Raw genomic sequence first — 26,445 nt, 5'->3', positions numbered from 1 at the left:
AGCAGCCAAATTATAACAGAATAATATCTGAAAGGACATTTTTTCTCCTTGGCTGCGCTGGGCCAGGCCAGGCTGGGCCAGGACCCCTGGGCTGCTGAATACGTCCAGTGGGAGGTGTGGGGCTGCTGGGCAGGGTGGGCTGGAACCACAGCCTTCACCGTGAAGCTCCCTAGATAAGGGGCAGTGGGAGACAGTTCCCTCTGGGGCATTTGATTTTCCTCTCTTCTTCCCTCTTAAGAGCATCAAAGCCACCGGTCTAAAGGCATTTCAAGCTTAGAAGAATCCTCCTTCCCTTCCTGTGCAGAGACTAGCCCTGCCAACCCCTTGGAAGGGTGTCTACCGTCAGACACCCACACACTGGGCTTTCCTCCTCACAGCCACGTAGGAGGAATTCACACCCAGCACCCGGATGGTTCTGAGAAATACAGAGCATAGTCTGACTCGGCTGCATATTTCCCAACCTCCTCCCCTTCACAGGGGCTGAGAAACTTGTCAGCGCTGTGCCACTCTGGGGCCATCCTTGGAGAGCTTCACCATCAGAGGTGTTCTTTTTACCTCTTTCTGGGATTGCCGCCAAGTTGCACCCCTCCTGGGTCATCCAGGAAGCCCCCAGTCCTCCCAAGACTCTCTGGGCTCTGAACAGAATGAGCCCATTCAGCTGTTTGGATCCATCCCCAGCAAGTTTGCTGTCTGAGATTCCTTGGCCAGCATGGGGCACACTGAGTGGTCCCCTCTGTTGACGCTCTAGAGTGTGGGAGCAATGGGTCCCACGACTCTAGAGCTCACCTGGCTTGTGGGCAGCTGGCCAAGGCGTGCGGAGGGACCTTCTGAGCCGTCTCTGAGAGCAAAGAACCAGGGAGCCCGTAGCCACATTTCTGTCCCCGGGAAACCCACTTTCCCCCTCCTTTCTGTGTCCCTCAAACCCTGCTTGTTAGGACAGGAGCCTGGGGTCCCCAGACCTGAGCTTGACCTCCCCTCCCCTCCCCTCTTATTCGGTTGATCTGGGGAAGAGAGACGGGAGCACGGAGAAAAGCACAGGGCTCAGGGCCACCGTGGCACCTGCCTCTCTCACCTCTCCGTCTTCTTATCCTCTCCTCGGAGATTTCTGAAGCAGAAAGAAGCCCCGAAATGCCCAGTTTGCATTTCTCATTCTGTTCCCGCTCTCTGTTGGACACACCGGTATTATCAAATAGAGATGACCCCAGTTGTATTCTGTTGTTGTTCACATTTACCAGCAGTTTTAATATAGATTCCCTGCCGCGTCTGAATGTCTGTGTATGTGCATTTCTACCCGTATGTGCAGTCACTGTCACAGCATATGGTGTTACTTTCCTTGACAAACTGGACAGAAGCTGGGTTTTAAAGCTCTGTGCATGTGTGTGCATGTGGGTGTGTGCGCGCCCTTGGTTTTAGTTACGAAGTCATACGTACTCATGGAAAAAAAAAAAATCGGAATGGAGTAGACCGAGAGCGGGGTCTGCAGAGCCCGCTTGGGAGACCTCTGCCCCCCAGCCCCTCTGCTCTTCGCTTCTCTGACTCCCTCCACGGCTGCAGCCCCGAGCCCACAGGGCGGCTCTTCTGAGTCACCTGCAGCCACCTAGCTTCTCCGCAGAGCCCTCAAGGCTACTTTCAAATGCGGCCCGCGCCCCCTCCACAAAGAGGAATGGAACATGGAGCCTGCAGCACAAAACCCGGGGACAGAGAGAGGCCTTTTGAGGATGGCTCGTCTGCTCACGTGTGGGAAGGCAGAGGGGACAGGGTCGGCAGAAGGGAACGGGACAGACACCTGCCAGCCAGGCTGGGCCTGAAGCAAGCTGTGGTCTTGGGCCCCTGGACTAGCCCTGATCTTCCAGTACGTGAGACACTCCAGGGAAGGGCCCTCCCCGCTGCCCCCACCCGAGCTGCGGGAAGCTTCCACCCCGAGACACTCATGTACACAAAAAGAAGCAGATGCCTTTGTGCTCTCTGGCTTCTTTCTCTAGCTGTGCTTCTGGAAGGGTGAGGACGATTTCCAAGTGAAGGCTGAGGGCTTGCCTTGACATTTAGAGAGGCTGTCTTTGTGGAAGCGCAAGACGCAGCAGCCGACTGGTCACCAGCACTGAGCCAGGCTCACGGCAGATGCTCCGTGAAATGTTACGTGGAAGTGAACTGCTTCTACCCCCAGTCCCACCACTGCGCTGTGTCCTTCTTCAAAACACCGCTCCCCCTGAGTCTGGTTTCCTGCTCTGAAATGGGGGTGACGATGGCACCTCACGGAGCTGTTTCCAGGATGGAATGAGGTCACTCACATAAGGGAATGACGTTAACTCCAAAGGGTGACAGGAATGTGAGAGATGGGAGAGCGGAGTCCTGTGTATCAGATGTGCCCCCAGAATTGAGGTTTTAGTGGCTAAAAGCTGCTCTAATGTACCCACTGACATTCTTCCATTCACTGGGTAAGAAAATTGTAAGAATAATCCCTCCCCACCCCACCCCCACCTCCACCAATGGAACTCAAGGAACTCAATGGAACTATTTCCTTTCGGGTAGAAAAAATATTTATTTTTCTAACACGGACTGTGTGAAAAAGGCGGGGGGGGGGGGGGGGAAGGCTGCTCACCACTGCCCTGGACAGCCCTGGCTACACAAAATATGCACAGCGTCCTTCCAGCACCGAGACTTGGTCTTGTTTACACTTATTTACATATCGAGCGAGATCTCCATGGCTGCCTGCCCGGAAGCCCTATTTTTCATTGTTGGCCACCCAGCTGCCCCCTGACCCTTCCTGGCACTTTTCTGAGGATTTCCGGCCACTGCTAGCTTGTAGGGAAGGGCAGCAGATAGGCTCCTTGGAGGGGAGCTCAGCAAAGGCTGAACTCCCCCAGAGGCCCCGAAATTCAGCATCTCACAGTCCCTTTGGCAGGGCGATTCCCAGTCTGCTGGGGCCGGTCCCCCACGGAGCAGACGGGGTTTGGGCTCTGGCTGGTGGGCCAGCTTAGCAGCTTGGCCGGCTGCATCCCATGTGGACAGGGGAAGGGGGAAGCAGCTGCCGGTTCGCTTCCCAGCTTCCCGCTCTGGCTGCGCTTCTAGGAGAATTAGGAAGAGTTCCAAGTGAAGGCAAAGGCCTGGGTCCGAAATTTAGATGGACGGGGTTTTTTCCCTACTTCTTTTTAAAACACGGCATTTCCTAGACAGAGCAATAAAATAAATATTGATAAATATTTTCCAAGAGTGCCCTCTAGTGGAAATCTAGAGGCAGGAGCACATCTTAGGAATAAGTAACTTGGAACCCAAACTCCCGGAAAAAAAAAATAAAGCGCATTCAAGCGAGACCTCCTTCACACGTGATCTGAAAACATATCATGTTTCTCCCACGAGGCCATAAAATGTCACATGGCCTTAATTGGAAACGAAGGCTGCCTTCAGGATTTAAAACGAAATCGTGCTCTACTTTTGGAAGTGGAAACCGTCATGTTCTATGGACGGTATTTTGAAACCCCCAAGTGCAGAAAAAGCGTGTGGAACGGGACAACGAAAGAGAGTCATTGGTCGCATTCCTAGGCTGCGCACGTGTTGCTGGCTGTGTTTTATTTGGGCTGTGGGGGAAGCCAAGGCGGCAATAACATCCAGCCCCAAAGGCCACACACACTGCTGGGTTTTTACCTTGGAGGATGTGGGACAATGAGTCATTTGTGCCTCTTCCTGGTTCTTCCTGGCCAAGGTCAGCTTTCCCACTGGAACCGAGCGGCTTGGCGCGGGGCCCAAGCCGTCTGGAGCCTCTGAATGGTGCAGAGCGCACAGATGGGGGGCGCCCCCACCGCGCTCCTGGGGCGGGTGGCCCAGGTCAGGCTCCCAGGCAGCCCCTGTCCAGTCACAAAACCTCACTCACCCTGCTCAGTGTAGCAGCAAGGGCCTCCTCGTGGAAGCCTGAGGAAATCATCAGTCCCAAATAAAGGTTCCCAGGGGCCACATTCTGTGAGAAGGTAACTCGAATGGCTTCTGACCACTTTCATCCTTGCTGGTGAGCTTGGCAAAGATGATTCACTTCTATCTGCTTGGGTGGATTCCGATTCATCTCATAACCACTGCTACCACCAGTAGTGAGGAAAGAGCTGCCGGTCATTTATTTCTCCATTCAACAAATATATTTTGAGCACCTCCTCTGTCTCGGCATGTTCTAGACTCTGGCCACCAAGGCAGACAAGGCCCTGATCTCGTGGGAATTACAGTCCAGCGTGGAGATGGATGACCTACAAGATACTGTGTTGAGGCTCTGAAGGGAACTAACAAGAGTTAGTTGAGTGAGTAGCAAAGGACCTAGACGGCACACTGATTATACCTCCAGCTGAATGTGTTGCTTCGCTAGCTCTTTCCAGGGACACAGTCTGGCCTGTGTCCTGAAGAGAGGCCGGGGAGATGCTCCTCCACCAAACCAGCTCAGATCTCAGCCCACACCCCAGCGTTCCTCCTGAGCCTCCCTTCCTGCGGTACCTCTCCTCCTGTAGCCCAAGGGCCAGGTCTCCTGACTCAGAGAAAAGATCGCCCTCCACTGATGCGAAACGCATCCCTGACCAGACCTCGGGCAGGAAGAGGAGGCTACCAGAAGAAAAGGCTACCAGAAGGGACCACTGACAGTTCCTCGGCTGTGGGCAGGGAAAGATAATAACGCACTCAGCTACACGCAGATGGCAGTGTGCTGATAGTTCGAGTGCAGTGACGGGTAAGGGCATCTGCTTACCCGGATGAAGTGTGTGGGCAGGCCTCCCTGAGAAGTTCACATTGAAGCATCTATTGTGTGCCAGCTATTTACCAAGTCGGAGATCGAGGATACAAAGATAAAAAAGTGCTTCCTGTACCTTCAAAAGGTTCGGAGGCCCGTGGCGAAATAATAATCTCATAGGATTCAAACAACAGGATTTCAAAATAGCCCTAAGGTCTATCACTCACAATAAACCTGCCAAGTAATTCATGCCCCATTTTAGAGATATGGAGACTGAGCTATGGGACATGAAGGACCTTCCAAAGTGGAGCTTATCAGTCACACTGTCAAGTTTGGGCGAAGGCCCTTCCTACCTCCCAAATATTTTTTTTTCTTTTGTACAGCATGTTGCTTGGTGGAAATGGGGATGAACCGTGAGATCCCAACGTCTCTCTCAGCTCAAAGGTTTCGTGGGGGCACACTGCACCGTCCCACGTGGGTTAAGAGAACACTGCCCCTTGCCCCTGTCTCCCAGCACCTGGCTGAAGGACTCTTCCTCCATCTAGAGAAATAGGTTTCTTCGAGCAGTTCCATTCAGCCGAGTTCTCAGCCCCAAGGACTTACAGGAAGTATTTGGAGGAGGAAGGACAGAGGGACAAGCAAAGGAGAGATGATCGAGCTGGACGTCTTTCACTCCAAAGTACCTGGGCTTGGATCCCTCTACGTATTGGGCTTCCATTAAGAGCAGATTCTTTTTGAAAAAGGACTTCTGAAGATTGGGATGGAGGGAAAGAGGTGGATTGGGGTCAGGGGCTGGGTGTAATAACCTTCATCTTGGTGTTGGGTCTAGGGCCCAGCTTGGAAATCAGACGATTATCACCACCCTGCCATTGGCCACTCCATAGAGGCAGGGACCATGTCTTGCCTCCCTTGGTATCCTGCACCTTTAATACAGATTCTGCCACGCGGCAGGTGTTCAATCAGTGTTTACCTAAGTGATCTGAATTAATTAATCTGAATTGATTAGGGCTTCAATTAAGTCTCCAGCTTGGGCGCCCTCCCTTTTTACTCCTTAATGTTCAACCTCTCATCTCCCAAGTCAGTGGCAACCATTCCCAGAAAGGGCTGGAGATACGACAAAAGGTTTTCCTCCGGGATCCAGGGGAAGCCTTCAGGAAGCACGGCCCGTGGACCAAGCACAACATGGACCATGCTGCCTCTCCGGGACTATTCTACAGAAATAATTGCTGGTCCCATGGGTACTTCTGCTTTACACTCAGGAAGAACTGGGAGCATGCTGCATGTCTGCTCGCGCTGGAACAATGAGGCACAAACATGAGCCTGGGAGCGTGGTTCTTGGGGGCCTGGGAGGTAACTCCCTCCACAGATCTCTTGAATGGCCTCGGACATACAGACTTGTTTCTTTTGCAGAAATGCCTTGTTTCACCCATAACCTGTTCGTGCACTGAATCTATATTCAAGTTCTGCTATGTGCCAGGCACTGTGCTAGATGCTAGAGGATATAGCAGAAAACGAATATGCAAGAATCCCTGCCTTTATGGAGTTTATATTCTTCAGAACCTAAAACAGCAGTTCTCAGCCATGGCAGCGCATTCAAATCACCTGGAAAGCTTTAATAACTATGGACATCGGCCCCACTCCCAAGAAGTCAGATTTAATTGGCTTGGGATCCCGATGTCAGTGTTCATAGCTAAAGGATTTAGGGCTAGATGAGAGCAACTCCAAAGGTCTACGGAGAAGCTTCTAGTCTTTCCAATTATGCAGTGAGCCAATCTCCCTCCTTATTACTTATTGAAGTTACTTATTAATATTTACTTATTCAAGTTGGACCTTTTCCCTTGCACCAGGCTGTGGGAGGAAAAGGGGAAACGCACAACTTGCTTTTTGCTTCCTCCAGAATTTCACTATGGCTGTGTCTCTTAGCTCCCTGCATCAGGTGTCTTTTCTTCTGGAAGCCGAGACTCTACCAGCTCAGGTCCTGAAACCTGAATGTTGGAGATGGGCAACTGTGTCTTTCCTCTGCCTTTTGTCACCCTGGGCCAACTCATCACTGCTGCTGGTTTTTCCGTTTCTCCTGGACTTCCATTTCTTTTTTGCTTGGTCCCAAGTTCTTTTTGTCTCCACCTCTTAGATCCGGTTGCCTTCAGTGTTCCTGATGGTTCTGGAAGGTAGCAGTGATTCCTGTGCTGGAGATAAGAGCCTCTCCTCGGTCCCTCCCTCTCTAATCTCATGCAGCATCTCTCTCTCTCTCTCGCTCTCTCTCTCTCCAGTCCTCCTCACCATTCCCACCCCCTGAGCGATCCCTTCTCCTGCCCCAGTGCCATGCTCTGCTTAAGCTTCATCTCCACACCTCTGCCACGGGAGCATGCGACCTGCAGCAGAGAGGAGGTGGCCTGTCATCAAACATGTGGGGCTGGAAATTGGACCTTGTGATCCTCCTCCATCTCCACCCATGCCACCAGGTCTGGAAAGTGCCCCCTCCACAAACATTAAAGAGAGAGGAAAACAGGTTTGCCTGTCTGTTTGTTTTTTAATACCCGGAGGAGTTGATTTGCAACCCCAGAGGGTCTGGCCGAGTAGGGGCTGAGCTTAATCAGAGGGCTCAGGCTTACATAATGCCCTGCAAATAATAATAATAATAATAACATAATAGTACTAATGCTTGTGCTACATTTGGAGCTTGAAATGATCAGTGACATTTCCCCTGATGAGGTTAAACAGCCTGGCTCTTGAGGCCGCACATTTGCATAATAAAGATCAGAAGTCACTGCCTACTACATCTCTCTCAGCACCAGGCCGCCTTGTGTCCTTGATTCAGGGACACTGCATCCTAATGTACTTCCATATGCGGTCCTGTGCAGTGATTCTAATCTTTGGCTTGCATGTGAAATGTCAGCCTTTTTTTTCTTTTCTTTCTTTCTTTCTTTCTTTCTTTCTTTCTTTTTCTTTCTTTCTTTCTTTCTTTCTTTCTTTCTCTTTCTTTCTTTTTTTTTTTTTTTTTTTCTTTCTTTCTTTCTTTCTTTCTTTTTCTCTCTTTCTTTTCTTTCTTTCTTTCTTTCTTTCTTTCTTCTTTCTTTCTTTCTTTCTTTCTTTCTTTCTGTCTGTCTGAGAGAACAACAAATTAGGTTTCTAAATGAGAAGGTACTGCCTGTAATGGATAATATAATCTGAAAATGCAGAGGCAACATCTGTGACCCGTGGTGCTCACCTAGCAAGCTGTAGTCTATTTTTCCAGCCTATCAGTTGATAGGAAAACTTCGCTTTAGATAGAATAATCATTAGTCAAAATGGATATTCCCATTGGTTCCTTGCCTCTCAGACAGCCTTGCCTAGCCTGACTATAAATCAGGAAAATACATTCTTTAATATCCAGTGGAATGTATTTCCAGGCAGCCTCTTTCCTCCATAAAGTAACAAAACACTTTGCAGAAACCGTCCATCATCAGCGGATGGATGAAGATCCTCCCCACGTGCCATTTGAAGGAAGGAAAAGCAGAGACCAAAGGAAAGAGGGCAGTAGGTTCAAGATGGTGGCTGTAAACCAGAGACACAGCTTCTAGTGGTGCCTCTCAGTAGTGGGATAATGACGGCCAGCACCTTCGCCATGTGGGCCCATGGGTTCCTTTTGCCTTTGTCTTCTCCCCCTAGCCTGGGCTGGGGCCTTATCCCTGCCCAGCAGGTCAGACCTTGGCCCAGCCCACCATAAGTGACCAGTCCCCACGTCCCATGGTCCTCCTGGTTCTAATGGCAGATGCAGATTAATCATTCCAGGCATTTTTCTGCTTGATTCCAGGGTCTCTCTGGGTCCATTGAAATATTTACAGCACCCAACATGCTCCAAGAAAACAAATGATCTGCCAAGTGTGTTGGAGAGAAAAGTGGGTTAGAAGTCAGGATGGAAGGAAGGAGTCCAAGGACGGCCCTAGACTAATTTGTTCTTTCACTGTGAGCTCTCAGCAGCCTTGTTCTTCTCCTCACCTATAAAAAGGAGATGTTTTTAATGAGTTTTAGCCAGGCTTATTGGTTAAATATCCGGGGCAGTGCCTCAAGGTGAGGGGAAAGGGAGAAAGGGGGAGGGAAGGAAGAAGGGAAGATGCAACATTAAGGAGAGTATCCAGCTTTTATTGTTCTATCTAATTAAGCAAAGTTAGAAGTTCAAAACCACGGAGTCAGATGACCTTTAAAACCATTCCTAATTTTTGAACCCTATGTTTCTCTATCTCGATACTGCCCACTCCATCGCTGAATGTGGAAATGATTTAGGAAAAGGCTGCTTCATCCTTGGGCCTGCATTTGCAACTCACCAGCAGTCCCCAAGTGGCGGCAGTTTGGGTCTCCAGGGGACATTGGACAATGTCTGGGGACACGTCTGGTTGCCACAACTGGGGAGGAGGGAGCTACTGTCATCTAGTGGCTAGAAGCCCGGGATGCTGCTAACCATCCCACAAAGCACATGGCAACCCCCCACAACAAAGGATTATCCAGCCCAAAATGTGGAGCGTGATGGAGGCTAAGAATCCGTGTGCCAGACTATCTAAACCGAGCCAAGTGTGCCCACAGGTGAGCCTCTTGGAAAGACTCTACTCAGCTTTCCTCCTGCCCTGGCTCAGATTGGGAGGTTAAGTCTGTTCTCAGCTTCTCCCTGCCAAGAACTTCCTGAGTCTTGGATCTGAGACACAGGACATTCCCTGCCCTGGAGACTGTGGCCCACAGAGCTCTAGCTCACCTCTAGACAGCAACCTGCATCTCCTGATGCCCATGCACCCTAGGCCTGCCCCAGGCACTCCATAGTCAACTTCAGCCCAGACCAAGGCCTGGGGAGAGTAACACGAATCTTGAACTTTTCATTCACTCATTTAGCAAACATTTATTGATTACTTACTATGTATGAAGAACAACTCTAGGTGCCAGGGGAATAGCAATGAGAAAAACAAAGTCTCTGCCCTTATAAAGCATCCTAGTCTGGTGGAGGCAGAAAATAAACACACAAATAAATACCTAAGACGCAGGAGGTGATAAGTACCATAAATATTCTAAAGCTGGCACGGGCATAGAGAGTGAGAAGAGATTGTAATGGCCGGGAGAGCCTCTCTGATAAGGCAACACTGGAACAAACCTCAGAAGGCTTGTGGATGTCTGAGGGGACGGGGTTCCAGACAACAAGAACAGCCAGAGCAAGGGAGCTGGGAACCGAGCGGTACCGCGCTCAGGGAGCGCGCAGAACGGCGCCGCGGAAGCGAGGAGCCAGGAAGGAGGTGGGCGGGGCGGGGGGCGGGGCGGGGGGCGTGGCGGGTCTCCCTGTCAGTCAATCAGATGTTCACACTTCATTCTGAGAGCGATGGAAAGCCACTCGACAACTCAGAGACCCTGCGGCCTAAACGGATTTATGTTTTCAAAGCAAAAAGGCACCAAGAAAACATCTGACTCCAGACCTCAGTAAGCCTGGCAGCTCCAACCCAACTGTCAACGGAACGGGGTCTCAAAATGTTCACATTTTCTTTCTGCATGTAAAGAACAGAATCACAAACGAGACTTCAGACGTCCTCTTATCATAAAGGCCCTCCTGATATTCTAAACCAGAGGCGACTGTTCTTGGTTTTGCAACCCCCTAAGGCCCTCCACCTGCAGATGGAGTAAAGTTCTTCTGAAGATGCTCTCCAGTTTAATAAAACAAGGAATGCAAATTTATTTCACTTTGAGTAAAAGAAATTCCTTGCCACACACCATTTTAGAAGAAGGGGATAGGTTGGGGTGGAATGAAATCAAATCACAGAGCCTGTATTCCAGAAGAGCTGGGATCACTGATAAATGCCCGAAGTCCAAGAATGGGAGAGGGTATATCTGTAATTTATTCATAAATTGCCAGCCATCTCCAGACAACTTTTCAAATAAAACATGACACTTGTTTAAATATTTACTTGTTTGTTGATCCATGTTTTTCGTCGTTGTTGTTAATTAGATTTTTTTTAAAGGAAACAAACATTGTCACAACAAATTAAAACCAGACAGCCTCAACAGTGGGATAGCTCAGCAAGGCTATAGTCGAGCATTAAATTGTGAGTTAGCAAAAGTGTTGTACCCAAGGGGAGAAATCAATTAGAAAAATCAGAAAGAGCCTCTCAATGTATAAAGGTTGAGGCTCACCCCTACTCTCGATCTGTGGTTATTAACACAATTGATTTGTTTGAAATATAAAGAGTTTTGAAAATATAGTTTTCAGCAATTGTTCTTCTGTTCTTTTCCCTTAAATGTGTATTTAGCCCAAACCCCCTTTCTCGAAGAAGTGGCTGGCCGAAAAACCAGAAGCTGTTCCTACAAAACAAAAAAGCTATGTTAAGATGTTGCATTTGAGTCCTTTGCCTTTTTTTTTTTTTTTCACTTGTAATGGCTTTGTGCTTTAGTAAATGCCTTCAGGTTAACACTTCATACTGGCTCCCCTCTGGGGCTTCTCTGAAGCCAGGCTTAGAGGACCTTCAAGTTCACAGTAACAGAGGGGTTTTGTGTCTCATGACTGCAGGTCTATGGACTCCACTGCCCCTGCCAAAGAAGAGTTTCTTCAGAAAGTCTCAGCAAAAACGTCTGACCCCCAGCAGGAATTGTAGCCAGTGGCCACGACGACAACTTGCACCGGGACCACCTCCATTCGCTGGGTGGGGGAGGGGGGCCACAGGGGAGAAGGTGTCCTGGAAAGGGAATAACGTTTTCGGTGGTCACGGAGTCTAAATGGACTAGATTTAAAGATAGTGTTGCAGCTGCAAGGTGACATTAAGTAGTTAGTCATAGCTGGCTAAAGGTTGAATGCGCATTTACTCTGCCTGACAACTGAAAGAGGTAAAGAATTCTGTTTTTCTCTGATGAGGAAGTGGAGACTCAGAGGTCTGACTGACTCTTCTGCCACACTTCACTATTTTGCCCAGGGAGCCGGAGAAGAGGAAGCACCTGACCCTGAGATTTCCCTCACCCCCTTCGATGCCTTGCAGGGAAGGTGACCCAGGGCTCCTTCTGGAGATGAACAGCCCCTCCTTCTACACTCACAGAAGCCCCTCGGCATGCTGGCAGTCTAACCAGAGAGGTGAGGTGGTGAATTAAAGATAGCTTCAAATCCTTTGCCACTTCTCCCATCCGAAAGCATAATCCATTGCCCTTCCCTTTGAAGACAGAGGGCTGGCCCATGACTCCCTGTAACCACTGGAAAGTGGCAGAAGTGAAACCATGTTACTTACAAGGCTAGGCCTGAAGAGCCCCCCAGCTTCTGGTTTTGTCTGCTTGGAACACCCCTCTGGGAACAGTGCTATAAGAAGCCATGAAGAGAAGGAACAAATTGCTGCCCACACTCATCGACAGCCCCGGGTGAGCCCCAGCCAGAAGTCAGCACCGACTGCCAGCCACGTGAGCAAGTCAGCCCACTGAACAGTACATAGAGCAGAAGAACTACCCAGCGGAGCCCAGGCAACCTGAACCTGTGAAAGACAACAAACTGTGTTGGGTGTAGTTTATTTCACAGACAATTGTGAAACAATTTTTCATTACTGGCCAGAGGATCATGGCCAGAGGAAAGCTCTCCACTGGCGGGGTTCCTTGTCTACATCTCGGAGAGGATGTCCTTGGGGCGAGGGGATATGTAGAAGGGTTATCTCTGGCCACCAGTGGAGTATAGTACATTCATTTATTTCCACAGTATTCCTAGAACACTTTCATGTGTGAACACACAATTACCTAGGTCTCCATATTCCTAATGAGGCTCTTGACTGAAGCCAGGGGGCAGATCTGCCTAGCCCAGAATCAAGGAGGAAACAATCTTGGAATTAGTGCCCTATGAGCTAAAAGAGGCTGGAAAAACAGCGGTATCTATCTCTTTCCCATACGCCCAGTTTTCTAAAAAATGTTTTTGTTGTTGAATTGAGATGTCATGAATGCCCCCCTCTCTTGGGCAAGTTACTGAACTTATTCTTCATTAAGTTATTGTGAGAGTTAAATGTGAAAATGTATGCAAAGTTCTTAGCACAGTACCTGTGTGATTTAGGTGCTTGATAAATAAACACCCTTTCCAAATTTATAGTGGTTTTTCGTTTCCACATAAAAATGTTTTGTGACTCTGTAACAGGTTTACCCCTGAAAAGGCAGCTAATTTCTATGTGTCATATTAGGTCAGCATATTCAAAAGCTATATTCAAACCTGTTGTCTTGGCCCTACATAACGTCTATGGGACACCTGGCTAAATCAAAGTGATCTTCATAAATCGCAAGAGCAGAAAGATGGTCTTTGTCCATGATGCTGTCTTTGTCCATGATGCTTTCTCCCTAAAAAGATTAGAGGCTCTTCTTCAAACTGTGTGGTATCATCATTTTTTCCAGCCTGACCTTTGGCAAAAGGCAATATGTTTGCTGGCTATTAGGATACATAAGCTTCCCATCAAGTGTAAATGGATGGGAGGTCTCAGATCCATTTGCACCTGATGAAGAGCCTTGCTTACCCCACTCTGGTGTTTATGTGCCACGCACACGGTTCCCCACAGATATGTTCAATCAAGCTCTCTAAAACTCTCCTCACTTCAGATCAATTTCTGAGGCAGATTTGCCAGGCTTCTGAGTTTCCAAGAAGACTGAATACCCTTGCATTCACCTAGTCAGCTGAAGCAGAGCCAGTTTGGAAAGCTAGTTTTGAAAATGAAACTTCTTCTGGGGTGGTTTGGAGAGGTAAAGCGAGGGCTGCAGTTCCGTTTCTTGTAAGAGACACAACCCCAACATTACTTTTTTTCAAAGGATGAGGCTGACATACTGAGGAGGGACAGAATTTCTATTTCTGCAGGTTCCTTAAGGCAACAGAGGAAGCTCGGTGGCCACAGGAGTCTAGTTAATGAGCAGGTTATACAATATTCATTGTGTTGAGTTTAACTCTTCAAACAGAACGTCTAATTGTGAATAGAAAAAAAAAAGCAGCTAAATTACAGATGTTAAGACAACAAAGCTCGGGAAGAACTCCCTCTGTTGATAAAACTGTCCTTTCGCAGCTGCCTCGAATAACTGCTCACTGACGGGGGCCACTGCGAGTCCCTGTCCTCATCAGCTATTCTCATTAGCTCTGTTCTGGCTGAGGAACTGCAGGGTCTGAGGAGGGCCACTCGGAGGCCTAGGACGATGGTCTGCTCAGAGGACTGTTTTCTCGTTATCCACAGAGGAAGGGGGCCAGTTGTATTCTGCTTCAACCAAAACAAAACTGTTCTCCCTTATCTTCCTGACACGGACTGTCTCACCACCATCGCTCCTGGCAACAGCATCCCCAGCAGGCTCACTGAAGGACACTTCTGTCCACCTGTGGCAATACTGGGTGTGTAGACAGCAGAGGCCAGCAGCCAGGGCCATGCCCAAGGTGGCAGAAAGACAAAGCAGGATTCCCAGCTGGGGACTCCTGAGCTGGATCCCTGAAGGGGCACTGGCTCCCTGTTGCCCAACCTCAGGCCTTCGATTGGTCTTCCTGGGGTATCCCAATCTGCCCCCTCCATGTTCCTCTCGCACTCTGGCCTCCTTGTGCTTTGACTGAGGTAAGAAGCTGGCAGAAGGCCTCGATGCTTCTGATTGCCCGCCAGCAGCAGGTGACCCAGAAGTGGCAGAGGTGTGGAAGACAGGGGTTGGAGTGGCTGCCCCAGCCCCATTCCCAGTGAGTGCTTCAGATGACCAGAGGTGCCGATGGGCAGTGGACAGAGAGGGCCTCATCATGGTCCTATTAGAGGACTCCATTTTGTCCTAGAAAAGCAAAGGGGGAGAAAAAAAATGTCAAAGGACCTGGTCTTCTTCCAAGCTGCCACTGAACTTTACACTTAACCTGTGTTTCTTAAAGAATCCCAGGCAGCAGCTGAAAACCCAGCCTTGTGCCTGCTCCTGAAAGAGCTCAGAGTAAAATGCCCAAGTAGATAGATATGCTCTTGTGATTGATGGGGATGAGGTGGCTAATGGAAATCCCACAAAGAGAGTGTGGAGGCCAGTTACAAGAATAAACCTAAGGTCCTTTAAGAGGCTTCCAGACCAAGATGCATGATTATCATCTCCAAGGGCAGAAAGCTTTGAATGTCTTTTTATGCTAGGACCCATGCAAGAGGGCATTTAATCTCACTGTAGGTTCCAATAAATTTGAGTAAGAATATTATACCATGTTTTATTTTGTGTTCCTTTTAAGACTTCAAAGGAATTGTAAATCAGTGGGCATGTATATTTTATATTGCCCATTGATCTAACCTCTGGAACCATACATGGTGTTTTGAGGCCAATGTTATAAAGAAGGGCAGAGAGGTGGGGAGACAGGAATTATTGACTGAGGCTAAGTGGGAAAACAAATCACTGAAACTATCAATTTCTACAATTGTCAATAACTTCAGAGACACTGTGTATAACAGAAAGGCTGGTATTGATTGATAAAAAGATGCTGTGTGTATATTATACCCTTGCCTCCTGCTCTCAAATTTTGGTTACTAGTCTAATAGCTCTGCTTCCCCAGCCTGGAACTTCCCACACTGGGATCAAAATATCAACCCCATCACCCACGTACAACCAGGGTTGTTACTTGTTCATCCCTATCTGAGGGTAGGCAAGTTTCCAAGGAATCAAAGCTTGGATCATCCTGAGTCCTAAAGGGAAGGATAGAAGGGCGAAGAGAATACAGATCAAAAAGCAACATTTCCTACCATTGCTGTGTGTTCTGACAAAAGCAGATTTCTTTGGAAAGACTCCTGAGTTTGGAGTTAGGAGCTGAAGGGAAAAGGGATAGAGGGTGGGAAGAGGCAAGTGAGGATAGCAACAAAGCCTCACTGAATGCTTTTATTCATTTTATATAAAATATGTATTTATATATTATAAACTTACACATCTCTTCTATAAAACTTTTTTTTAGATTTTTATTTATTTGACAGAGAGAGACACAGCGAGAGAGGGAACACAAGCAAGGGGGAGTGGGAGAGGGAGAAGCAGGCTCTCTGCTGAGCAGAGAGCCTGATGCAGGGCTTGAACTCAGGACCCTGAGATCACGACCTGAGCTGAAGGCAGACACTTAATGACTGAGCCAACCAGGTGCCCCTCTATAAAACATATATTTATATCTGATTTTATTTATACCAGCATATCAGAGATCTCACCCTATTCAAGAAAGTACAGTTTCCCCAGGTGATTTTCATACCCAGCCCTTTTGGCCAGTAGCCCTTCTACAATCAGGGTTTCTTGTGCAATTCAGAATAAATACGGTGAGATCATTTGCTGTCAGATGCCAAGAAGTTTAGATTCCCTCAGCACCCCAGGGTTTGGCCTTATCCCACCACCATACTGAATGGTCTACCCCTGACCCATTACCTGAGGTGGGTTCTAGGGCTGGAAGCAATGCCCTCTGGGAAGAATCTCCTGAGAGCCATGAATCTCTCCAGCCCACGGATATCCAGGGATAGTTCTAGGATTGGGTTGCTGTCCCCTCTGGGTTGCTGGCCGTTGCTGACTGCAGTAGCCGTGTGTGAAGATGATTGGAACAGAGTCTCTGCATCCCCAGAAAACTCTGTCACCCAAAAACTTGCAGAAAAGGGATCTAAGCTGTTCTCCTCTGCAGCTCCAGTTGGGGCAAGAGCAAAGATGTTCACACACTGCTGGGGAAGAGCGCTGGGGGGACTGGGAGCTAAACGGAGATCCAAAGACACCACAAAAGAGAGTGAGAGCATTTTCCTTGTATTGCTTAGCACAAACAACTATGGTAATGGGATAAATATTAGAGACTTTAATGTGCCTTTAGGACAAACCATTAAGTTCGGGTTACTCAAAAGTATCAACAAAAAGATGATCTGCCCAGTAAGATAAGCCCCTGACCAAGTGGCAAAGGACTCGATTTCTAACATCTTTGTAAATAGTAAGTCTCTGACCCTCTGGACTTGTGCATTCTTAACAGTCACTACTCAGGGGAGTATAGAAACCCTTGTGACCACTATGTTTTTTACTTACCTCTGCCAAAAACTGCTTCTAGCTAGAAAAACAAAACAAAACAAAATCAGTATCCCACAAATCAAAGATTTTTGAAAGTCCTAGATCTTTCCTGCCATATTATTAACAGTAAAAGTCTCCCTGGTGATGATAATGACTTGAGCCTCTGCCATAGGCAGAGTCAAGATCACCACCCTCCACTGCCCTCCACCATCTCATTTCCCATCCGTGACTGGCCAACATGACAGCCCAGAGCTTTAGAAATAGAAATTAGAAACAGCGCAGCAAACAAGCAAGCACCAGTTTTGGAGTCAGATGACTGTCTGGGTTCAACTCTCCATTCCGCTAACTCCTGGTTTGGGGCAAGTCCTCCCAGAGCATCAGTTTCTTCTTTTCCAAAATGGGACCAGTAATGGTTCCTACAGCCTAGAGCTGCTGAAGGGTGAAATAAAATCACTGGTGTAGAAGCATGGAGCACAGTGGCTGGCACAGGTGAACATGCAATGAGGGTGATAACACTTAGGATGACAATGATGGTGTTTGCAGAAAAACACATTAGTGGAGGTTTCTCTGACCAGGGCTCTAACTGGGTTGGAATGCATTTTTTTTTTCTTTTACTGTCACTCTTCTCCAAAGCCTTCGTCACTCAGAAACATTGAGGTTGAAAAACAAAGAAGCCTAACGTACACACAGAATGTGGCAAAAGCTCAACAGTCTTAAACTCCCGCCCGAACTGAAAATGCATTCGGCCATTCCCCGCAGACTCGTTGTTTGATGGGCATTTCTGTGAATGCTGGGGATGCAGAAGGGCTGCGTAGTGGCCGTTTGTTGTTCCTGAACTCGAAATCTAGGAGGAGAGACTCTTAGATGCCCAACCTTACAGATGACAGTGTGATGAGAGCTTTAAATCCAGAACTGAGAAGGCAAATGCATTTGCCTCCCAAGAAGTATGGGGGAAAGTTTCACAAAGGAGATATTGGAACCTCCCCTTGAAAGATAAATAGATCATCAGGAGGAATAGTCCACTTTGAGGACGTGTCAGAAGGCAGAACATGGAGATCATGACTAATGGGGTTGGGTAGACCCCAACGTGTCTATTGGGAAATAAGTTTGAGAAGTACAATATACTATCTGCCTAATGTGAAAATTCACAATTCAAAATTTGCCCACTGCGGTCTTTTTACACTTAAGAAATCTATTTCACTTTGCTAGATGACATCTTCTCCTCCCCTCCCTCCCCGATCCCCCTGCCATCACAATGCACATGTACACACATACTCCTTTTTTGTTTGAGAAACCCTGAGGTTTGTGCAGAGGAATGGGCAGGAAGACAGCCTGGGCCAGGAGGGCAGGAATGTGGACAGCAGCATCATGAGGAGTTTACCCTGGAGCTTCCCAGACAGGAGTCTGTCACCCCGTGGGGGACAAGGTTCCCAGCAGGGTCCCAAGATAGACTGCAGGGACAACATGATGTCACTTCCTGACACCCCACTTTTAGTCATATTCATATTAAAACAAACATGCTTGGGATTAAGATGCACCATTTGCATGATTAAGAAAATAAAACATGAGACTTGAAACACCGTTGGGTTTGCAGGGTCTTCTCCAGGCCACACTGTCAGACCCTGAGGTCTTGACTCTGCTTTTAGGAGTATCTTGGTGGGAAGGTTGGGGGAGTGGTGCTGGGCAGTGGGGAGAAGACCGTTCGGGGCACGGGCAGAGTAGGGAGAGTGGCCCAGGGTAAGCTCTGTGCCTGGGTCTGCTAGACTGAGCCAAGTCGGGCCTTAGTATGTTGGCCAAGAGCAAAGGACAGAGTCAAGGAAAGTGGAATTGAAAGGATTAAAGATGGGAGCTTCTGTGCAGGTGACCTCTATGAGTGCATTCGTTCAGAGCACTTAAATAGAGATCAATAATGGAAATGAGTTCCATATCCCCAGGAATTTTCAGGTGACCACTGTATTCTGTAGCTGTATTCTCACTGTGTTCTCTTATGTTTTGTTGCAGAAGTTCACGGACCAAAGGAGTCTCAGGTTATGTAGTGAACCAGGAAAAACTCCATTGCCATCAAAACAGCCTCTCATTCCTGATTCCTTTCTCCAACCCAGGCTGCAGAGAGCCATCTACCTACCATGGAAAGTAACAATGAAAGCTAGACGAGTTTTTATATACAAAGAAGAAAAGATCATCTCTTTCTTGTGCTCCGCGTGGAGCTCCAGGGGTCTGAAGAACCCTGCTGAGGCGTTGTGATGACTGGTAAGTGTGGGAGTGGGGTGGGGGTGGTTGCTGTTGTTTGGATTTGTGACAGAATCCAACTCTCCACCCCAGGGCACCCCCATAATTTGTGAGGTTGAAGCAGACAAACAGCAATGGCAAGCATCCCCTCCTGCCCTTGGCCGTGAGCTGCTGCGGCCGGCCAAAGCAGGTGTTTAGTGCTTGTGTTGCAGGAACTGGAACCAGCTTCTAAGGGAACTTCTAAGGGAAAATAACATTTTTCCCAGTGTAAGTATTCAGAAGGCAGTTATAAAAATGTGATTGGCTTAGGGGCTCCTGGGTGGCTCAGTCGGCTAGGTGTCTGCCTTTGGCTCAGGTCATGATCCCGGGGTCCTGGCATCGAGTCCCGCATGGGGCTCCCTGCTCAGCGGGAAGCTTGCTTCTCCCTCTCCCTCCCATAATGATGCCAACCAGGCTCTTGAGTCCCACAGCAAGCCGCACCTGGGGTGGTTCCCTCCCGCCTCCAGCCAGAGGTTGGCATCGGTGAGCCGGGTTGCTCGCCGCCATCAGCGTGGGCTCCACAGTGTGTCTGTTGAGACACACCAGATGATTCAATGCTCTCCCAGTAATATGACAAAATATGACTGGACAACTGACAAACTGTGGAAAAAGAAAGCAAAATGATGCGAGAGTTTGGTTTCCCTTAAATAACACCTGAAGAAGAACAAAAGGCTACATGAACAGAAAAACTGAAGAGATGATCGTATTGCCCTTGGGGTGATTCCACTCTCTTTAGAAACCAAAACTCAACTGTGGCAAATAATTAAAACAGGGAAGGATATGTCTAAATTCCCCTCCTAAATAAATACAGTCATTAGAAAACCTCATTTTGACTAAAAGGTATCTTCTTGAACTGTTCAGTCTCAAAAGGTTCCGTCTTCAACTTTATTATTAGCCATTACTGGTAGGTTGTTAATTGAATGACTCTGTTAATTGAAAATTTCATAATTCTATTGTACAATTGTACAGCTCTGTTGTAATTGTAGGCTCCATTGAAAATTGGAGATCAAGTGTTGGTACTCTAACTGGTATTTTGAGTACTTAATGGCTTTCTTTAGTAAAAATCCCTTTCACAAACATTATCTCCTTTATCCTCCCCCAAATTTCACTGAGGTAGGGATTATCAGCTAGAATCATTTTTCCCAGCTTAAATATTCAGAAGGCAGTTATAAAAATGTGATTAATTTAGGGGTTCCTGGGTGGCTCAGTTGGTTAAGTCATTGGCCATCTGAGAGACCACAAGCCAAGGCACAGAGACCTCAGGGGCTTTCGCTCGGCCCAAGAAATTGTCTGCTTTTCTGTCTGCCTCAGCCTCTGTCTTTCTCAGTTTTCCCTATGGTCCTTCTTTTTCCTCTGGCCAGAATTTCCTGGAGAGGTTGGTCAAGATGCATCTGTGCCCAGAGAGGAGGGGAAGTCATGTACCCCTGAACTGTGGATAATGACAAGGAGGGAAGCTGGGGGCAACTTCTTTTTTGGTTACCCTCTTCATAGACTGTCTCATTGGGGCAGTCTTGGGACTCTGTCTTTGTCATGAGGTAGCTGGAGGTAGGGGCTGAAGCATGCAGGAAGGGAGAGGAGAAGCTCCTTCTCTTCAGAGTGTAAGGCTCCATTACCAGGAAGCAGCACTGCCCTAGCTCTTACAGGAATGTGATGTCCCCCACAGGTTGAGCAGGGGCCTTCCACTCGAAGGACAGGTTTCTCTTCCGGGACTTGTTAGAGTGGGTGACTGTATCAGCCTCTTGAAAACAAGCTATTGCTTTGGAATGAGGAGGAATGAAAACAAAAGTGCCAGCTGTTTGATGATCAGACACTCTTCGAGCCTGAGGTAGAAATCCCATGAAATCTCGAATGCTCCTCATGGTCACTGCAACAGAAAACATCCATTCGAGGTGAGCCCTCTTGATGTGGTTCCATTTGGTGATCTTATATGGGTATTTTCAAAACTAAAAGCTTAGACCAGCACCCAGAAAGTAAAAAATTAATTAGGGGAAAAAATAGTTGAAGTGCTATTTCACACCCAAAGTAAATTCCATTTAGATCAAAGTCATGTCAAAATGAAATTCAAAAAAAAAAAAAAAACTAGGAAAAACATGGTTTTTAAAAAATATGGTAGTTCAAAAAAAATAAAATAAAAAAATATGGTAGTTCAGAATGCCTTTCTAAGAAAAACCCAATTGCCAAAAGAAAAGGATGATTTAAAAATATGTGAATATAGAAGAAATCCAAAGACAAATTATAAACTGAGAAAAGTATTTGTAAAGATACAAAACAGACAAATACACAAAGAGTAATGGTGAATCAATAAAAAGTGACCAACCCAAAATTATCAAAGGACACAAACAGAAAATAAAATAAGGTCAATCATGATTTATTAAGGAGGGCCCTTGTGATGAGCACTGAGTGTTATATGTAAGTGATGAATCACTAAATTCTACACCTGAAACCAATTTTACCATATGTTAACTAACTAGAGTTTAAATAAAAACTTGAAATAAAAAAATCATGATTTAAAAAACAAGTATGGGACAGTATACCTATCATATTAACAAATTTTAAAATGTGAAATTATAACCAGTATTGATAGCCCTGTGCAAAAACTGGACATGCATTTACTAGGGCTAGAACTATAAACCATGCAACTCTTTGAGGGGGTAACCTAATAATATTTTCCATATTTAAAAATGCAGTTACTTCTGATACATGCTACAACATGGAAGGACCTAGAAAACATTACAGTAAGTGAAATTAGCTGAATATAAAATGACATATTGCACAATTCCACTTACATGCAGTACCTAGAGCAGGTAAGTTATCATAAAGACAGAAAGATTATAGAGATTACTAGGGTCTGGGAGGAGAGAGGGATGGAGATTATTGTTTAATGGGTACAGAGCTTCTGCTTGAGATAAAGAAAAAGTTCTGGAAATGGATAATGGTGATGGGGTACAACATTGTGAATGTACTTAATGTCACTGAATTGCATACATCAATTAGAATGGCAAATTTTATGTTATATATTTTTTATACATATTTTTAATATATACCAAAAAAGCCCAGAAATGCAGTTTCCCTTTGATCTAGCAATTTCACTTGCAGGAATTTTTCTTACGGATATCAATAATAATGGCAAACTCATTTGTAATTAAATGAGTAGCTAAAACCAGGGTCATAACTTTATAGGCTTGCTAAATGCAGCTTAGTGTCTGTGATCATTTTATTTTCCACGCATTTGAACTTTCATTAATAAACATTTGTACAAGTATTTAGTTATTATTTCAAACTGGGCATTGTGCTAGGCATTGAGCATACATCCATGAACAGGATAATATCGTCCTTACCTTCAAGGAGCTCACAAATTAGTGATATCCCAGAAAAGAAAAGAAAAGAAAAGAAAACAGTGTAATCCCAGCACAACAAAGTAATAACTGACCCTCACTGAATCCACGAAGTGCTCCCTCCAGCTCTTTATTATGTATGTTGTCTTAGTTCCAATCACAATCCAATTATGCTTCCTTCAGGTTTTTTATTAGAATTCGGGTATCACAATATTTTGGGTCATTTTTATAGCTTTTTCTCCCAAATATAGTGCTTCGATTTTTACCATTTTCATTCCCTTAGCCACAGAACGCAGGGGTGCTGACATATTGATCCTGTCATGCTGGGGTGCCTGGGTGTGTACTGTGGCAGTTGGTGCCCCCAGAGAAGTTGCCTCCAGCTTTGAGGACCTCCTTGCATTTGCCCCAGCAGGCCCTACATATATTATCATTTCCTCGCTGTATCGTGATGTGACAAAATTTGGGACGCTCTGTTGGAATAGCCTGAATTTCAGTTTGGGGAGTATACTGCTAATATGGGGGGGCTAATATATACCCACATAGCTTTTCCCCACACTTAGCAACAGAACAGAATGATTGGGGAAATGATATTGACAGAGTAAATTTTATTTGAACTTATCACCTCTAACTGCCATCAAAAGAATTAGCAAAGTCCAAAGGGGGTCGAGCTGATGTGGTTGAGGGTCTGTACTTCCTGGAATCACCTCCCAAATAAACTACCTGCCCTCAAGTTCTCTCTCTGCTTTTCCAGGCACCCAAACTAAAATAGCAGGAAATACTCTTCACTCTGCAAATAACTTTAGTTTTAAATAATGAGAAACAAAAGCCTAGTTCATACACACACACACACAAACACACACACACACACACACAAAATACATGAAGTTTGTTCAGGATAATTATATTTATATCTTATAAGAAGGACAGATAATTTTTTATAAAATGCTATTTGTGCCTTCTTGTAAAAATGAATATCAATATAGAGATTAGTTATGTGGTTCTCGTGATACAAATATTTCATGCTTATCTTGGGCTAAATAACTGCTTCTTAGGATTAAGTCAAACTTTAACGGAGGAAACTGCTGCTTGGGACAAACACAGCTTGGAATTTGTCAATAGGGCCCGGCGGGGGGGTGGGGGGGAGGCGTCTTTCAAAGCCTCTCCCATACATACCTGGAACTGTGTCACCCGGTGAGTAGGAAGACCTGCCGATGTGAATGGTGATGTGGTGGGTCTGTGGGTCCCGAGGCTGGGCTTGAATGTGCTTGGGCAGCATATCCTCACAGGCCCCCAAGCCAGCACCATGGGAAAAGGCAGCTGAGCAGGAAGCCAGGCAGAGGGCCGCACAAGCCCAGCCTCTGAGGATGGCGGAGACCCACATCCTGCCCTTTTCCTGTGTCACGAGAAACAACAACAGCTTCAATCCAGATGCTGTTTAAGAGAACAATATTACGTCCTTTTGAATGTTGGCTGATCTGAACATACAATGCCTTTAAACCTGAGATACCGTTATTGCTGCCTCCCCAGATTGCAAGGGCTCAAGGTCAAGATCAAAAAGAGGTGCCAGACTGTAGGAAGTCTTTCAATTTCTAAACATTTAAAAAAAAAAAACCAAAAAACCTCTCATCTTACAATTCTCTCATAAGACCAGACTGCTTCTTTTTAAAGAGGATTTAATTAAGTCAAAGAAATAAGACCAGAAAATATTTGTATCCTAACGTGGCTCTTTACAAGCTGTCTGATATCCAAGGGCTGTGTGAGCTATAATACATTATTGGTGAAGTGAGACACCCAATATTCCAATGTGGGCAGGCAGTAAGGCATATGGTGGCTTGGATGAATGTCTTATTGCTACAATTGCAAAGTAGAGAGTTGAATGATACAAAATTTCTGCCGACTGTGAATTAATTACTTAGAAGCAATTGTTAAATTTGCAACACTTTGGTATTTTCTTGTCCTTCCTCTTACTGACTTGTTTAGTTACTTCACTACTTTTTCACAGAGAAGAGGAGCAGAGAAAGTTACACCCAAGCCCATCCGTTGTGCACCTTGTTAAATTTACTGGCGGGGGGGCGGGGCTCAGGAATAGAATAAAATGATTGGATAAAATAACACTTAGAGACTAAGTTTCACTTTTGTTTGCTAGCTCTAATATCACGGACAGAAAGAATGAGAAGTTGACTGTGTAAAAGAAGTTCTCAGAGGAGAATAATGTGAGAGACAGCAAATATGACAGGTGAAAGCCCTCTGAACAAACATTTGGGACATTAGGACGTCCTAATTTTTTAAAAGGAGTTGTTCCTTTTTATATTTTTATATATACAAAATTTTCCAAAGTTCAGTTAATATGTTGATCTAAGGAGCAATGCACGGCAACAACAACCCTCCTCTCTAATAAGCTAGTTTTAAAAGGTAAAAATAAAATACCTTAAATGTAGTGAAAGCAGCTATAAAAGCAATGGGCTAAGGAGATAATCCATGCAACCAAATAATCCAATGTCATCTACCCGCATCTTGTCTTCACCCACCACCACCCCGCCTCTTACATTGACCAGATACAGGGAGACAGCAGAGTGAACTATAACTCCAATCTTTTGGACCTAAGAGTCCTTCAGACAATAACTCTCTGCTAGGTTTGTTTTCCATGAGGTAAAAAAAAGTCAAAAACTTCTCCACCAAAAGGGAACATTCCTACAGTTTCCCAGGGACATTCAGAGGTAATGAACACTGAGCTGTAAAAACACATTCTCAGCTGAGGGGAACCAGGGCTTTTCCATTTTCTTCCAGAAGGACCACAAGGAAATGTCCCTGGAGCCTTTGTTGATGGCAGAAGTTGGTCTCCTCTCCCCAAATCAGATCAAACACAGACACCTACAGGGGGGAGGGGTAAGAGCCACGCCCCACAAATCCCACCCTCCCCTCCTTAAATCTTGAGGTTTCTGCTTTCCCACCAGCCCTAGTCTACCAGAACCAGGAAAACATCCACTTACCTCGGAGCACACTTACCTTCAGGCTTGATGGACTGGCTTCCCCCCTCAGAGTTGCAGAGATACATCCTTTAAACAAGTATTTTGTTCTCTCTTCTGCTTCTCCTCTAATGGGCAGGATAGCAGCTGTTACTGCTAATCCTCAGCATCCACAGGAGCTGTACCTCAAAGTCCAGAGCCAGCCTTAATCGCATTGGTTTTCTCTAGGACCTCATGCACATACTCACACATGGTTTCCACACCAACACTGTTCAAGCCTGTGTGAAGAACTAGAGAGAACCGGAACTGGTTTTGCCCATGACTGGCTTTGGCATCCTTCACAAGAGCCAGATGCCTTCATCTTGGTTTCCCTCCCAAGGTGAGAATGACCGAATCAAACAAATCTCAGTGTTCTCTGCTTCTTGAGTCAATGGGAGCTGAAGAAGTCATCCCTGGCTACATGGTGTATGATTCTATTAATATAACATTCTGAAAAAGACAAAAGTATATGAATAGAAACAGGTCAGTGGTTGCCAGAGGCTGGGGTTGTGGGAAGGAGGGACTTCAAAGGGCAGCACGAGGGAATTTGGGGGTGATGCGACTCTTCTGGATCTATACATTCTTGTTAAGACTCAGACTGCACATCAAAACCATACATAAATAAAAACTGTACATAAGTAAGTAGGTAGAATAAACAAAACTGGAGGTGACAGCTATACACAAGTAGCTATCAGGCAAATGATCAGTGGGATATCATAAAGGAGTTATAAGAGATTAACTCCAGGAGAGCCCAAAAACCTTCATAGAAGTGACATCTGAGCTGTACCTGAAACACTGAGCAGAATTTTTATGGCAATAAAGACTGGAGAACATTCTAGAATAAGAGGATGGTATTGAATACTTTTTACTCTGTGTCCTGACTATTGTCCCAGTAGAGTCTCCCTGTTCAAAGTGTGGTCTGTGGACCAGCAGCATCAATATCACCCAGGAGCTTGTTAGAGGTAAGTGCAGACTCTCAGCCCTCCCCCCCCCCCCCCCCCCCCCAGAGATCCACGGAGTTCATTTCTGCTTCTTGGAAGTACTGCTCTGGAGAATCTACCCAGATCTCAGCCCTTGGAAGAGCCCCTACGTGCCATATGACAACCTCCCATCTCACCTGATGAATTAGTCAGCGATGGCCACTTTACCCGAGACGAGGCGATCCATTGACTGGGCAGCAACCAGT

General features: G+C 46.3%; 2 protein-coding genes across 3 annotated transcripts in view; one reads left to right on the top strand and one right to left on the bottom strand.

Annotated features, from left to right (window-relative positions):
* Nucleotides 1-18,812, top strand: part of SLC10A7 (solute carrier family 10 member 7) — a 283,656-nt gene extending 264,844 nt beyond the window's left edge. The window contains exon 11 of one of the 2 annotated variants that reach the window (XM_073892325.1): nucleotides 18,653-18,812. In XM_073892325.1, coding sequence (XP_073748426.1) covers nucleotides 18,653-18,687 — 35 coding nt within the window. In that variant the 3' untranslated portion in view covers nucleotides 18,688-18,812. Of the gene's footprint in view, nucleotides 1-11,216; nucleotides 11,438-18,652 lie in introns of those variants that run through there. The other variant, XM_073892323.1, reaches the window with a different exon arrangement.
* REELD1 (reeler domain containing 1) lies at nucleotides 13,479-26,223 on the bottom strand. Its single transcript, XM_025874269.2, is given in 7 exon segments — nucleotides 13,479-14,443; nucleotides 15,258-15,321; nucleotides 16,037-16,349; nucleotides 19,361-19,490; nucleotides 19,492-19,519; nucleotides 20,561-20,783; nucleotides 23,428-26,223. Coding segments are annotated over 7 exon segments (1,563 nt in total). The 5' UTR covers nucleotides 23,636-26,223; the 3' UTR covers nucleotides 13,479-13,846.
* Nucleotides 26,224-26,445: the final 222 nt, after the last annotated feature.

This window comes from Callorhinus ursinus, unplaced genomic scaffold (assembly GCF_003265705.2).
Source record: "Callorhinus ursinus isolate GAN/ISIS: 27379988/994484 unplaced genomic scaffold, GSC_fseal_2.0 scaffold4, whole genome shotgun sequence".
NCBI lineage: Eukaryota > Metazoa > Chordata > Mammalia > Carnivora > Otariidae > Callorhinus > Callorhinus ursinus.
The sequence above is the reverse complement of the archived record's forward strand: the minus strand, read 5'-3'. Positions and strand labels throughout refer to the sequence as shown.